This window comes from Elephas maximus, chromosome 17, assembly GCF_024166365.1.
Source record: "Elephas maximus indicus isolate mEleMax1 chromosome 17, mEleMax1 primary haplotype, whole genome shotgun sequence".
Classification (NCBI taxonomy): Eukaryota; Metazoa; Chordata; class Mammalia; order Proboscidea; family Elephantidae; genus Elephas; species Elephas maximus.
The window spans coordinates 11,811,635-11,826,938 of NC_064835.1; the positions used below are offsets into that span (position 1 = coordinate 11,811,635).

General features: G+C 50.9%; 1 protein-coding gene across 5 annotated transcripts in view; it reads right to left on the reverse strand.

Annotated features, from left to right (window-relative positions):
- Positions 1-5,108: 5,108 nt before the first annotated feature.
- USP2 (ubiquitin specific peptidase 2) overlaps positions 5,109-15,304 on the reverse strand; it is a 59,875-nt gene continuing 49,679 nt past the window's right edge. For 4 of the 5 annotated variants that reach the window (XM_049856743.1, XM_049856742.1, XM_049856744.1 and 1 more), the window contains 11 exons: positions 10,022-10,072; positions 9,419-9,542; positions 8,875-8,986; positions 8,666-8,776; positions 8,415-8,479; positions 8,124-8,227; positions 7,954-8,034; positions 7,744-7,822; positions 7,406-7,513; positions 7,090-7,210; positions 5,109-6,849 (listed from right to left, as the gene is read on the reverse strand). In XM_049856743.1, coding sequence (XP_049712700.1) covers positions 6,762-6,849; positions 7,090-7,210; positions 7,406-7,513; positions 7,744-7,822; positions 7,954-8,034; positions 8,124-8,227; positions 8,415-8,479; positions 8,666-8,776; positions 8,875-8,986; positions 9,419-9,542; positions 10,022-10,072 — 1,044 coding nt within the window. In that variant the 3' untranslated portion in view covers positions 5,109-6,761. Of the gene's footprint in view, positions 6,850-7,089; positions 7,211-7,405; positions 7,514-7,743; positions 7,823-7,953; positions 8,035-8,123; positions 8,228-8,414; positions 8,480-8,665; positions 8,777-8,874; positions 8,987-9,418; positions 9,543-10,021; positions 10,073-13,636; positions 14,020-15,304 lie in introns of those variants that run through there. The other variant, XM_049856746.1, reaches the window with a different exon arrangement.

The following is a 15,304-nucleotide window of genomic DNA, read 5'->3' on the forward strand; positions in this document are numbered from 1 at the left end:
TAGAGGAAAAGTGACTCAGAATTGTAACATACGAGCTGGGACCTTTGAGATCCATGAGTCCAATGCCCTTCATTCACAGATGAGGCACCGTTATGGACTGAATTATGGCCTCCAAAATATGTGTTGTAAATCCCAACCTCTATGCCTGTGGTTATAATCCCATTTGGGAATGGGTTTTTGCAACAACATTGATTACCTTTGTGTGGACTTTCTAGCCATGGTCTTGTAACTCCCACCCAAGTGATTGGGTGGAATTGTGCAGAGAGGGTAGTTGTAGCTCACCAAAGGAATTGATCCGTTTCACCATCCTGCTCAGCTTGAAATGAGTCACCACAGAGGAAGGAAGGAGAAGGGCCCACCGCCACCAAGGAAGGAGAGACAGGCAGCAGAGAGAAACAGCGACAGTAGAGGCAGCAGAACCAGGAGACCAGCAGGAGGTGGTGCATCGGTCTTCCCAGCCCACAGAGGGAGAAAGCTGAGTGCCTCAGGGCAGGAGGCTTGCTTGTGGAGTGGGTGCCTCCAGGCACTTGTCGGCAGAGCTAAAGAGCTTTGAAACACTTGCCTGAGCAGGTCAGAGGCCAGGTCGCCCCAAGAGGCCCAAGACAGCTGAGGGGCCGAGAGGCCAAGGGGTTGAAGGCCAGGCCAGGGAGAGGCCTGCCTGTGGGCACAGCCAAGAAGCTGTCCTGACGGAAGAACTGTATCCTGAGTCGAGTCATTCCTGGTCCTGAATTGTAACGTGTTACTTCCCTAATAAAACTCATAATCATGGATATTGTCTGTGAGTTCTGTGTGGCCACTGCAACAAATTATTGAAACCAGCAGAGAAGTACAAGAGTGCCTTGGGAAGGATTGCTGGTGTCATGATTGAAAAAAGGTTGGAGGGAGGAGGTATGGCTGACCTGCTTCATAGGAATCAGCTGTGGGCTGATGATGACGGTGATTCTTTCTCCCCCTTGTGAAGTTAGAGGAGGTCAGACGCCCCTTGTCGCCATGCCATTTTTACAATGTACTTCTGGTGAGGCTTCAAAAGAAAATGATGAAAATGCGATTGGACAATGGAGAAAGAATGAGCATTTTTATGCAGGGGCAAAGAATTTGTCTGAATTATGTTCACATGTTTGGTGGAAGGTAGAACGTGTAAGTGATGATCGTGGTTATCTGGCTGATGAGATTTCTAAGCAAAATATTAAAGTGGCTGAATAGTTTCTCCTTGCCGCTTATAGTAAAATGTGAGAGGGAAGAGATGGACTTAAAAATCAACTGTGTAAAATGGAAACAGAACTTAAAGATTTGGGAAATTCTGTTGTACAGACCAAGGACACGTGTCCTAGAACGTTCACCAAGGATGTGGCTACACAAACTATCGTTAAAGAGAGTAAGCCTGTGACTGATGGATGTAACCACCTACCGCAGCAGAAAACCCATCGGCTTAGACTGAAGGGGACAGAGAAAGAAGGAAAGGAAAAACGTTGTCTGCCTCTTGGATTTCTACAGACAGGAAACAGGCCAAAGGAGCTACATCTGTTGTCCTCCAAGGAAGGAAAAAGACCATCCCTGGAGCAGCTCAGAGATCATCCGAACCGTTGGAAGGAGCATGGGAAGCAGGGCCTTCCTGGTTTCAAAAGGCGGGGCCACAGTCTTCTGGATTTCAAAGGATGGGGCCATGGTTTCCTAGGTTTCAAAAAGTCAGATCTTCACCAGCTAGGTTCCGGAATGTGGGGCCGCCGTTAAGGTGTACCAGGAGAATGGGGCCACTGCCCAAAGTTGAGAGGATGGGGCTGCCATGCCCAAGGGGCAGAAGAAAGGGGCCTACTGGAGCTGAGGGGGTGGAGTCATCACTCAGATGGACTAAGGAAAATGGGGCCGTCTAAAGATAAGGGAACGGAGTTGCCATCCCAGAGGGTCTTGAAGGTGGAGCTGAAGCCCAGGGCTGAGGGGCCTCCACCCAGAATCCAGAGGGTATGGCCAACACCCACAGTCTGGAGAGCGGGGCCATTGCCCAGATGGTCTCAGAGAAGACAGTATTTTCAAGACGAGAGCTAAAGTAATTTGTTCTGCTGGGTTTTGGACTTGCTTGGTGTTCCGCCACTGCTATTTGGAGACAGATAACTTGTGCTCTAGATTTCACAGGTTCACAGATGAAGAGGAATTTTGCCCCAGGATGGAATACGCATAAAGTCTCACCCATATTTGATTTAGATGATCCAGAAGATGAAGTTTTGGGCTTGGAGTTGTTTTAAGACTTCTGGGATGATGTGATGGGGTGAATGTGTTTCACATGTGGCAAGGACATGAATTTGGAGGCGGGGGGCGAAGGGTAGAATGTTATGGGTTGAATTATGTCCCCAGAAATATGTGTTGTAAATTCTAACCTCTAAAAAAAATAGTTTTTTTATGCTTGTGGTTATAATCCCATTTGGGAATGGGTTGTCTTTGTTGTGTTAATGAGACAGGATTAGTGTAGGGTGTATATTGAGTCAATCTGTTTTGAGATATAAAAGAAAAAATGCAAGCAAGCCAGCAAGAGAGATTGGGTAAGATAGATGCTAAGAAACATGGAAATCTCCGAGGAACCAGGAGAGACAAGGACCTTCCTCCAGAGTCGACAGAGAAAGAAAGCCTTCCCCTAGAGCCGGCACCCTGAATTCTGACTTCTAGCCTCCTAAACTGTGAGAAAATACATTTCTGTTTGTTACAGCCATCCACATGTGGCATTTCTGTTACAGCAGCCCTAGATAACTAAGACAGGCTCTAAGGCCCAGAAAGACGGAGCTTCTTGTTCAAGGTCACACAAGAGCCCTTGCAGAGGGAGCACCTCCCCCAGGGAGAGGCCTGCCAGAACCCGAGCCGTCAATGGGGGGAAAAATCCAAGTTGCTAGGAAGCAAAGCTTGAGAGACACAGAAACTTGGGGACAGACCTGTTTGTTTGGACTGGTTGCCATGGTGATGAGAGAGCACTGCAGGTTAAGTACTGAAGGGAGAGCTGGGAACAAGGGTGGAGTTGAGCCCCTGCCCTGGAGGTTAACTATAGTTTGCCTGTTCCCTAGTGGAAGACAACAAAAAGGCACAGTGTGGCCCCTACCTCCAGTGAAAAGCTAGTCAAAGGAGAGGTATAGAAATTTACATTTATTTGGGGCTGGCCCATCCGCATTGTTGTAAACCTACTGGTTCCATTTGAAGGGGGTCCTGTTCACCTGTGGCCTGGGAGAAATCCTCAGCACAGAGATCTTATCCTGGGCCGGTCCACTTCCAGTATCTGAGGCCCCCAGGGAGAGGTCCTGGGGTGTTAGTCACTGTTGTTTTCAATCTCTCTTCTCCACTCTTGGGAAATGCCCAGAACTGTCCCTGTTCCTTTCTCACCCCATGAGGTGGTTGGACAGCAGCACACAGGCCTCCAATGGCAGCAGCTGCTTTTGTCTCCAGGAGTTCAGAACAGATAGGCCTGCTTGGCTTTTCAGTGTCTGGAGTAGTGAAGGCAGTTAGAAAGCATTCCTCTCAAAGCCCAACTGGCGGAGGCTTCAGCTTTCCAAGGTCTAAGATCAGTGGCAGAAATGGAAAAGCTGAACAATAACAAGAATTAAAACCAAGGGAGACAATGTCCCTGACTGCCCCAAAGAGGCAATCTCCTTAAGGGGTCAAATCTGCATGGAATCTTGAAAAAAGCACTTTAGAGAACAAGACTTTTAACACAAGGCAGCTGTTTCCAGGTTATTTGTGGAGAAGACTGAGATCTTTATCAAGGACCAAGTCCTGACTGCTCCACTTCCAGGCACAGCCACTCTGCTCTAAGGGCAAGTTTTGTTGTATTCGGAATCTGCTAGAGGGACCTATGTTTTAGCTCTTCAAAGGCGTTGTACAGGCACCCAGGTGTTTTAACAAACAACCATAAGAGTACCCATATCAGCAGTTAAAAAGTACACAGTTCACAGAGCTGCTGTGGAAAACAGTTTGGAATTTCCTTAAAGAGTTAAACATAGAATTACCCTAGGACCCAGCAATTCTGCTTCTAGCTATGGACCCAAAAGGCTTGAAAGGAGTGATGCAGGTACTTGTACACCGATGTTCATTGCAGCACTCTTCAGAATAGCCAGAGTGTGGGAGCAAGCTAAATGTTCACCCAATGAACAGATAAACAAAACGTGGCACATACGATGGAAGACCACTCTGCCATAAAGAGAAATGGAGTGCTGATACATGCTACAACATGATGAACCTTGGAAACAGGCTGAGTTAAATCAGTCAGTCGCAATAGACAAATATTGCATGATTCCACCTATATGAACTACGTAGAACGGGCAAATGTATAGAAACCAGTTTAGTAGTGGTTACCAGGGATGGAGGAAGGGGGAAGGAGGAAGTCATTGCTTGGGGCCACTGAACTTTGGATAAGTGATGGAAAAATGTGGAAATGACACTGGTGATGGTTGAAAAATATGAAAATGTTACTGAATTCGCTCTTGTTGCCATCGAGTCAATTCCGACTCATAGCGACCCCAGAGGACAGAGTAGAACTGCCTCATACGGTTTCCAAGAAGTGCCTGGTGGATTCAAACAGCCGACCTTTTGGTTAGCAGCCGTAGCATTTAACCACTATGCCACTAGGGTTCTTACTGAATTATACATGTAAAAATGCTGAAATGACAAAACTTTTGTGCGTATAATCACAAATTTAAAAAAAGCTGTCCTACATAAAAAGTTAAAAGTGGAGTTCATTTAAAGACATGTGTACTAGATATGCTCATTTTCTTAGGCGTGAGAACCGTGTTGAGGTTACGTAGGAGAATGCCCTTTTCTTAGATGATAATGAAGTATTCAAAAGTGGAGAGATGACCACTTACTCCTAAATGTTTTGACCAAAAGAATGAAGCGCATACAAACAAATGTGGCAAACTATTGACAATAGGTGAATCTAGACGAAGACTAGGGTGTTGAAAAAAAATTTTTTTTTTTCCTGTAGAACTGAACATTCTAAAATGAAAAAGTGCGTAGTTGACTTTTTCCAGAACTCGGAATTTACAATCTGGCTGAAGCTGTAAAATATGCTAGGAGCCCTTCCTGGGTTCAAACCCCTCCCAAATCAAGATTCCACCACTCATCAACTTCTTTCTCAAAGCTATTATTTATTCTGTACAAGGTTCCACCGTACATCAGACATCCTTCTACTCTTGCTTACACGGTAAACAAGTGTGCATTAGCCCTTTGGCTCAGGTTCACAGGTCTTCCCTGGAGAAGGGCGTCAGGTCAGTTAAGCTTAGGATGTCTTTCTCTGATGCCTCCTCCCGGGAGCCCAGGCTCCGAGGGGCACAAACCAGGCCCAGCTGTGCAGGTGTGCAAAGACACACAGAGCTCCATGCCTTAGTGTCCAACAGCTTTGCTGTCTGGGACAGCAGAGGTTTTCCAATTACTTAGGGCATAATCAAGCTCATGGGAGAGAAGCATACAACTGAGGCAAGATGTCCCCAAACACCCAGGCTTCAGCTCCCAAGATGGACTGAAGACTGATGCCAAGAGGCAGCACGGGCATCCCTGAGAAACTCGGTCCAAAGGGCCTATGTCTAGAGGTTCTGAGAAGGCAGGGGGTGGGCAGGCGGCAGGAAGGTCAGGGAGTAAAACGATGTTAAGGAATAAATTAAAAGAGAGAGAAGCTCTAGGGATAGAGGGCTTGTGCTATCCTTCAAACAGCTGGGGAGTAGACCAGGGGTGGGTTAAAGGAAGTGGGCTGGAAGAACTTGACACAATGTTGTAAGAAATCTCCTTTAACCTATCTTCCTCTTTACCTCATTGCAATGCAAGCCAAGCCAGGGGTTTAAAGGGCATGACCCCTGTTCCCCTCAGCAGGTCTGAACATGGCACTGGGGAAAAGGGAAGAGGTTGAGGGATATTTCAGGGAGGGCAGTTACCCCCTGGTCCCCAAAAGCTATAAGGCACAATTTTTGGAGGCAACTATATTCCATCTAAAACATTAAAAACAAAAAACCTTGTTAGATCCCAGGTCTACTGTGGCTGTGCTTGGGGCCTGGCCAATACCCACCTAGCACCACTGGGGGCTAGCATTAGAAAGTTTTATCTGAAGGATTAAAAAAGAGAAAAAAAAAAAAAAAATACCAGCACAACTTCCCAGCTGTGAAGAGGTGTGAAGGAGAGCATCTCCAGTCTGAGAACTTTAGTTATGGTAATAAAAAAAAAAATGGACTTTTAAAAACCAAAGAGCTTGTTTCAAAGATGTCCCCTAGTCTGTCTCCCTAGAGTTAGCAGCGTTAAGAGGGCTCTTGGCTCATGTGTGTTTTTCTTGCTTCTGGACCAGTAAGCACAGTCCAGGTGAAGACAGGGCCCCGCCGGAGCCAGCATTTCCAGGCAGCGATCCTCTCGTCAGGCTCCAGAGGGCGCAGTCTTCTCAGGAGGCGTGGGAACTGGAGACTGCAGCAAGTGGACGAGGATCTTCTCCCCACAGACTGCTGTTGTTTATTACACACAGGAAAAAACCACAAGCTTAAATAATGACAACAAGAGAAGCCGAGGGAGCACCATACTGACTGGTCTCTGTGTCCTGTGGATCTTCCCCGCCAGGCCATGGCTCAGGAGCACCTGGCTCCTTGCTCCAACCCTGACGAGGCTGCATCAACTCCTGCTCGGCAGCTTTATTTTAGTTTATTTCTCTCTCATTTGTCAGGTTTTTTTTTTTTTTTTTTTGGTCTTTTTAAAAAACTTAGGGTGTAGGGCCACCATGGGGGAGGGAGAGAAAGGGATGTAGCTCCTTGCTGCTACATACGGGAGGGTGGACTGGCCAGTTCATAGAAGAGCAAGTAGGCGTCGCTGGTGCGCACTTGGCTGGAGGACATAGGTGTGACGCTGTGGAGAGAGCAGGGCAGAGTCAGAACCCAGGTGAGGGAAGGTCACTGGGGACACAGCCGAGTGGGCTTTGACCTCTCTGGTTATCTTTTAGAGATTCTTCCAATGGGCGGCAGACTCATACATGTGGCATAGCTTTTTGGGTCTGACCTCTTCTGTCTAACCAAGGTAGAAGCTAGAGAGCTAGATGAGGTACAGGTGTCTGACAGCTAGATGCCCCGCCCAATACCTCTCTCTCACCTGGAGTCATTGAAAGTGTGCCATTCGCCTGTCCCAGGACTCCGGCAGTAGGCTGTATAATGGCCACCCATGGTGGTTCCAGAGTGATTGGACACAGCATACAGGTTGTAAACAGCGTGGTCTGGGGAGGAAATACAAGGTTTTAAGCCTCTGAGGCATTTCTTGCCCCCTCATCCCCTTCCCCTCCTGCCTGTTATTCCCACTGTTTCTATAACTCACTCTTGGGCAGCTTCCCTCTGCCTCCCACCTGTGTCACAGACACACGTGCCTTGCTCCTTCTCCTCCTGCACCTCTCCTTCCTCCTGAAAATACTCACTGGTGTTTTCAGAGGCAAATTCTCTCAGGTCCAGGTCTCTTAGCGGGAAACTCACAAACGTTGTGAGCTTGCTGGTTCGTATCCTGGATTCGGAGAACCGCTTCAGATCTGGTATTGTTGTGAGTCAAGGACAAACAGGGCAGCAAGAACAGAGTCAAGCTAAATGAGGCAAGAATCCCAAATGGGCGACTGCGGTTCTAAGAGAGCAAACGACAAAAGGACACTCTATCCGGTTTTGGTTTCGTTTTTCCCTGCTCTGTTCACCCTCGCTTTCTGGCCCCTTGTCATCAGTCAACCTCTAAAGTCAAGACTGCTGCCCTTTTGAATCCTAAGGATACGGAGCACCAAGATCTTTGGGAACCTCTGGATGGAGAACTTCTTTATACATCGTTTTCTGGCTCCACAGCGACAGCATGTCTGAAAGACAAACAGAGGTAGAGAGGACTTGTGGGAGGTCAACCGGGCCCCAACTCAGCAACTCTGGGGCTGGTTCTGCAGTGCAGCACTTTCCCCAGAGCAGCCCCACTGTGGATGGAAGGGTGACTCACTGGCTTTTCATCTCCATCAAGCACATCCTCTTTGGTGAAAAGCCTCATGCAGTCCATTAACGTCACCTCAGGGTAACCTCGCTGGGAGAGAAAAAAAATAAAGGTCAGAGGTCAGAGACAGGAATGGCTAGGAGTGTGAGTTTCAAAAGCTGGTCAATGGGGGTATGCACCTTAGCGATGGGCAGTGAGAGGTCCCAGAAGGGGTCAAAGACTGTGGAACAGTAACCGCACTCAGTACACGTCAGGGAGCTCTTCAGCTGTCCCACAAAGAGGTCTGAGGAAGAGATGGACAAGAGATGCTCACACAGGGTCTTCTACAGGGTCTTCTGCAGTGTCTTCTTTCCCCAGGTGCTGGGCAGCAGGCAAACACAGTGTCCCTGGGAGCTTTTCACACTCTTCTCAGGCAAAAGCAGGCAACAGTGGAAGTAGGCACTCCCGACGTCCCCCGTCCATGCACTCACCACCAATGCGACTGTCTTCTCGTTCTAGGTATTTCCTCCACATCTGTCTCCCTTTCTCATCATCACTGGGGGACCACACGAGAGGGAGACAATTGGGTCAGAAAGCAAACCATGACAACTTTAAAGGTCTATCAATCTAGAGCCTTAATGCTTAAAAGTAGGTCTGCTTCTCCTCAAATCATTACCCCCAAAGAGTGGGTAAAAAACTCTACTTCGCAAAAGTGTTGCTTCCCCACAGCACTCTTACTTACGGAAGACGATCGAGGTTCTCAGGGTTGGACTTAGGCCTCACTGTTACTCGGTTCACCTCATTGTGGAGCCCATCCAGAAGAAAGCGAAGGAACTCCTGAGCATCCTGCTGACTGAGCCCGAAGAAAAGAAAGTGAGCAATGTCTCTTGTCCCAAGAGCCTGCTGCTGCTGACACCCACCCTGGGGAGGACATGTCTGCAAGGCCCTTACTTATAGCCAACGAAGCGCGGTGCGTATCTCTGAATCTGGGTCTTGAACTCAGATGGGCTCACCACATCATTGGGGGATGACGTCCATATGGTCTGGATTAGTTTTGCAAACTCTATTGGGAGGCGAGGGTAGAGGAGGGTGGAAGGGTGTGGAGGACAGGGGAGGTGTTCTCTATAAGAAACTGCAACTGGAACCCCCACAGAAAGTAGCCAATGAAGGAAAAACAGGAGAGGTACATATATATAAAAGACAGCTATGAGTACAGCAAGAGGAGCCCTGGTGGCACAATGGCTAAGCGCTTGGCTGCAAACTGAAAGGCTGGCAGTTTGAACCCACCCAGCAGCTTTGTGGGAGAACAGACCTGGTAATCTGCTTCCGTAAAGATTACAGCCAAAAAAACCTCTATAGGGCAATTCTATTCTGTCACGTGGGGTCGCTATAAGTTGGAATTGACACTATGGTACCTAACGACAACAGGACAGCAAGACTAGAGTGGCAGAAGTGTCCAGGGGCAACAGGACCATGCCCACGGACGGCTCCCCACCTTCCATGAGGGCTGTGTGCGCACTGCTGCTGTGGCTGAGATCCCGTAGGTAGAGCCTCTGGAGGCAATAATCTCGTAGCTCCCGGGTGTTGCTCAGGCACTGCAGAATCGAGTTCATGAAGCACTGCGAAAGATGACCCGCTCAGTAGTGGGGAAGGCAAGAGCGCTGTCTGGCACCGCTATTTACTTCCCACCAAAGGCTCTCTGGCTTGCTCATCCATCCCAGGAATGGCTCCTCCCCCAGCCTCAAGTTCCTCTTTTCATAAGACAAAGGAGTGAAGTGAGGCAAATTCCCACGACCGCACTGGGGACATAACTGCTTGTTTACTATAGAGGTGTGCAAAACGTGAGGGTGTGTTAGACAGAAGTGGGAAGTGATGGATGTCCCTGAAGAGAAGGACCCAGGAAAGCAGCTGACAGTTAAAAGGGCAACTCCCCTTTGGCAGCGCTTCCTTTAGGGGGTGGGGATGAGACAGAGCCCAGCAATTCTATGAAACACGGGACAGATCAGGAGGTAACAACTGCTCTAGAGGGTAGGGAGTCAGCTGGGACAGGAGGGGACTCTGGTGGCCCCAGGAAAGAAGTGGGTTGGGAAGAACTCACCGTGTTCCCAAGGTTTCGAAGACCAGCCAGACCCTGGGCGCTCTTAGAATTCTGTAAGCAAAGAACATATGGTATATAAGGTTGAAGACAAGGAAGCTGGCCTGTACTAGGCTCTCTTATGCAACATTCTGCTACTTGGAGCCGTGAGCATCAGGCCACACATATTATTCTCTTCAACCTTAGTCTATGTACCTTGTAGAAAAGAGGACTGACGAATGCCTTTCATTTTCAACACACAACAAAAATACTCCTCAGGGCTCTGCTTCCTTTTATTGACAGTATTTCCTTTCATTTTTACACTACTCTTCATTCTCTGCCATAGTGGAGACTGAAGATTAGAACTAGAGACTAGGAATTCACATATCTGGGTCCATCTTTGACTCCTGGCTACAGGAAATGTCACGTTTCAGATCCAGGTGCTACCTCAAATGACCCCTAGATGTCCAATATAAAAAGCAGCTGTCATGATAGGCACTTCGAGGTCTTGAAAAGTTCAATGACAAAACACCGTTAACTGAGTTTAGATTTTCAACTGGAAAAACTCATGTCTGCCTGCCATTCCAAACTGCAGTGGACAGGTGGAATTCCTTCCAGCTGAAATCAGCTCTTAAGGGCTGATTACAGGCTGGGAGAATCCTCCCTGCCTGGCTTAAGTTTCAACCAGGGCTTCAAACTGGTTTGTTTTGATTCAAACTCCTGCTGAGAATTTGTATTTCAAACAAGTTCCCTGATGAGAATTTGCAATTCCACTCCAGATATACTGAATCAGAATTTACATTTTAACAAGACCCCCAGGTGATTCTTATGTACAACGACCTGGGAACTTGTTAGAAACCCAAATTCCCAGCAGGGGTTTGAACCCAAATGAACAGTTCTAGATGCCCTTGTTTCAACATCCTGACTGGCCACTGGCTGCGAACCATTGTGATGGCAGACTGTGTCCAAGCAGAGGTAAACTCCACCTCCTGAAGGTGCCACTCTTGCTCTTGTCCCTATTGTGGAAGCTGGTGAGGGGGTTGGAGATAGAAAAGGTGCTAGGCCGAGGACTCTGGGCACTCTTTGTTAAGGTCTCTTGACTAATCCAGGGCATACCTCTAAGGAGTCAGATAATCTTAGGATTCAAAAGGTTAAAGAAGCAGTTTGCACATGAGCCTGCCACCGTTTCTCTCAGGGAGGGGACCTAGGAGCAGGCAACTCTGGAGCAACACTGGCTGGGGCATGCGTAGGGCCAGCTCAACCCTGATCAGAACAGGAGCCTGAAATAACTCAGCTAAAATTACTCATGCCGTGTGCTGACAGCCTATGAGGCTGTCAGCAGCTCTGAGCCCATGAGGTTGTCAGCGCTAGGGAGGGGAGCGGGGAGAAGCAGGTTCAGGGAGGGCTTTCTTGAGAATTCCTTTGCTGACCCCATAAGAGGATCCCTTCCCTTACCAGGTACCAGGCCTAATACGAACAGGTGGGGAAGAAAACATACCCGGAAAAGCACCCTAGTTTAAACCTGCAGCTTGAGAGAAAGCCTACTGGCAGCAGGTGGGGTATAAGCACCCTTGAAGACTCTGCCAGGGCTGGCAATATATGGTGCCAAACACAAATTTTGAATCTTACCTTCCTGACAGTCTAAACCCTGATGTTCTAGTAAGAGAGCCACCATAGGGATAATTCCCTGGGACAGAGACCTTACCAGCATTGTCAGGTAGACCTGGTGGGTGAAGGACCCTCACAAGGTCCAGCAAACACTGCAAATGTCTCCTTGTCGCCCGTGCAAAACTAAACGTCGCAGCCTGCTCACAACAGACCCCGTCTTATACCTACTTTTGGCACTGCTTTATTAGTTCTTACCCCCTGTACTTCACACGACATTTGTCTAAACAGACTGGAGAAACAAAGCATTCTTCTACTGGTGACCATGTTAGTGTCCACCAAACAGGACCCTCAGCTGAGACAGTAGCGCTAATTAGGGTGGGGGGATGGGGAAACTGGTGTCATCGTTCTACTGAGGCACATCTTAAAAAGATGTTGACACCCTGGCAGAGTGAGGGTCAAGAAGCACATGTCATCATCACTCAGGGTTACTATTCCTGAGAATCTAACACTTTTATCCACCTGGAAGTGGGAAGATGGGGAGGCTCCTCTAGGGAATTGCGAGGACCCTTTGTTAGTTTTTGTTCAGAGTGAGGGTCGTGCCTTTGTCTAAAATTTCTTGAGCTCAAAACCACTTGCCAATTTTTAAGTGTTCTCTGTAAAAGGGCATTGGATAACAGGAGGCAGGGGGTGGGAATGGGGGCTGGGAGAGTAGGGCTGCTTCATGCCCAGGCAGATATTCTGCCATGAATAGGAAATCAGGGGCTCCAGGGAAAGTCTGCACTTTCCATTCCAGAGAGGAACAAAATGTCTCTGGAGTGACCTTTCTTATGGGGGAAAAACAGTCCTACCTCAGGGCTGACAGAGAGGAGCTAGAACCGGAGAAGGTGAGCAAGGCCCTGCCCAGCCAGGCTCACACTGGGAGAGAAGGAAATGACTCCAGCTGTTAGGATGGAGCTCATGTGTGAAGAGTTGAGAAAGTTTTGACCAAGAACCTCCTTAAAATTAAGCCACCAGCAAACCTAATTTTGACTTAACAGCAATCACTGTTCTAGAGAGTAGATGTCACCTCTTTATCAGTAAACAGCATTCACCTTCCATTCAAGAAGCAGGGGGCTTGCAAAGAGCCCTCTCCGAGCTAATGCAGAGGCAACATCTGGGCTTAAGGGCCATAAGAAAGGTTGACTGCGGTTTGTGCCTTCGCGCTTAAGGCCCCAGTAAAGGGGTTTCCTGCTTACTTCACCTGTGCCGTGAGGGTCAGCCATGAGTCCTGGCTGCAGCCAAGGAGCCTGGTGTGGCCCTGGCACGGGGCAGTGCACGCACTGCCAACACGGGAACTGGTGCCTGTTACATAAGACCTGTCAAGCTGTAGCCCCTTCTCCCTTCCCCAAGGGGGCACTACCCAGCTTGTAGCCCCACCATTACTCTGGGATGGCCACTTCATTTGAAGGATCCATTGTCCACTAAGCAGAACTAGAGAGGGGCAGAAAGAAAAGGGAAATTGCCCTTTTTCACCTGTCTGCAACTCCTCTGCCCTTTACAGGGTCAAGGGACCCTTGTTACCAACCCCCTGAGCCCTTCGGTGGGAGCAGTGAGAGGGGAGGCTGCCCCTTTCTGACCAGCCTTTCCTGCTGGGTTTTGGCCTTGGAGGAGTCACACCCGCAGAGTCCGGCGTGGTGCCCGTCCCCTCACACACGGAGAATTAGTCAAGGTTACGCTTTCTTGCACCTGTCCTGATAGGTGCTGGGAATGGAGAGCCCCCTGGTGCCGGGGTCGCGGAAGGGGGAGGAAGGGAAGAGGTACTCCAGGGACTCAGGGGCTGGGACCTCAACAAGGGGAGGGGGCCGCGAGTAAGCGTGGGATCACCTGGGGAGGGGGCATTCCTTGCCGGGAGACCCTGGGAAAGGGAGGGGTGGGGGCTGAGGAATCCAACCCGAGCCGAGGGGCGCGTGGAGGGCGGGTGGGGGAAGCGTCCCGGGGAGGAGGCGGGTTCCCGGGTCCGGCGTGGGGGTCCCGGAAAAGGGTCCCGCGTACCTTGGCTTTGTTGAGCAGCAGCCCCACGAAGGTGGATAGCAGCAGGGAGGGGGAGAGAGGGGAGCGCGGCCGCAGCTCCTTGGCGAGGGCGGGAAAGGGGGCGGCGGGGGGCTCCTCGGGCAGGGTCACGGTGTACGAGGTGCGCATGCTGGGGAGCGGGCGGCGGGCTCGGCCCCACACTTAACGTTGGCTAAGGGGGCACGGGGTGACCCGCGCGGCTCCACCGCCCGGACGCCAAAGCCGTCCAGGCCACACAGGACACTGCGCCCGGCGCCCGGCGGTAAACCGCTACAGGGGCGCGAGCGCGCGCTCCCCCGGCCTCGCGAGACCCACCCGCCTCAACCTCCCCGGCGCGCGCTGCCAACGGCCCCGGCACCCGGCTCTCGCGCCCCGGCGACTGGCGGCCCCGGGGCGGCTCCAGCCGCGTGACGTCAGCGCCAGAGGCGGGGCCCGAACAAGGCTGCCCGGCCTGCCCCGCCCCCCCACCCCCGGCGGCTCCCCCCCCCCCGGCCCGTCCTCCCCCTCCCCCGGCCCGTCCTCCCCCTCCCCCGGCCCGTCCTCCCCCTCCCCCGGCCCGTCCTCCCCCACCCCCGGCCCGTCCTCCCCCTCCCCCGGCCCGTCCTCCCCCTCCCCCGGCCCGTCCTCCCCCTCCCCCGGCCCGTCCTCCCCCTCCCCCGGCCCGTCCTCCCCCTCCCCCGGCCCGTCCTCCCCCACCCCCGGCCCGTCCTCCCCCACCCCCGGCCCGTCCTCCCCCTCCCCCGGCCCGTCCTCCCCCTCCCCCGGCCCGTCCTCCCCCACCCCCGGCCCGTCCTCCCCCTCCCCCGGCCCGTCCCCCCCGGCCCGCCCACGACCCGCTGACCCTCGGCCAGGTCAGCCCTCCGCCAAGAGCTGCAGGCCCCGAGAGGCAAGACCCGAGCACCGAGTCCGGAACCAGCTAAGGGTTGGAACTCTGGAGAATTATCTTTGGGGCCCGCAGAGGAAGCATCCCCAAGAGCGAGTGTCACCCGGGTGAGAGTCCTCCAGGGCAGCAGGCAGTACCTAACTTTTGAGGGCTGATGAAGGGTCGGTGCTCTCTTCAGGGAAAACTGCACGTACGTGCAAACTTTCGTATAGCGTTCAGGGGGTCCTCAGACCCTTTTGAAGCTCAACATCCACAAGGTCCGAGGGCGTTGACCGGCCCAGGTGAAGATCATTTCCATGGCCCTGGATCTAAACTGCTCCTCCCCCCAGCCCTAGTTTGGCACCGGTACCTTAACCCCCTTTTATCTAGAGCCAACGCTCGTATTTTATAAGGTCCAAGAGGTCATCGCTCCTTTTGGCCTCAGGAAAGAACATTTTTTTGGCCTTTTCTAACCAATTACCCAACTCCATCTCTCATGGAATCTCATATTTTGACTCATTTTTTGGGAGGTAGGAGAAAGTAACAGAACGGTGAGCAAACAGGTGCTTGTCAGCTGGCCTGGGGTTAGTGTACTACTCTGTGCCTAATGGCAGCAATGCTTGAGGACCAGGGGGTCTTTGAGCTTTATTTCTGATGCCCTGGCCTCTTCACCTATCTGCCCACAGGAATCTGCCTTAGAGAAAGTATCTTGTTTGGCGCTTGCTGGCTATTTTTAGCCAGTATTTTTAGCATTTAAAAATACTCTGAGCCGTTGCAGTGTGCTGTTG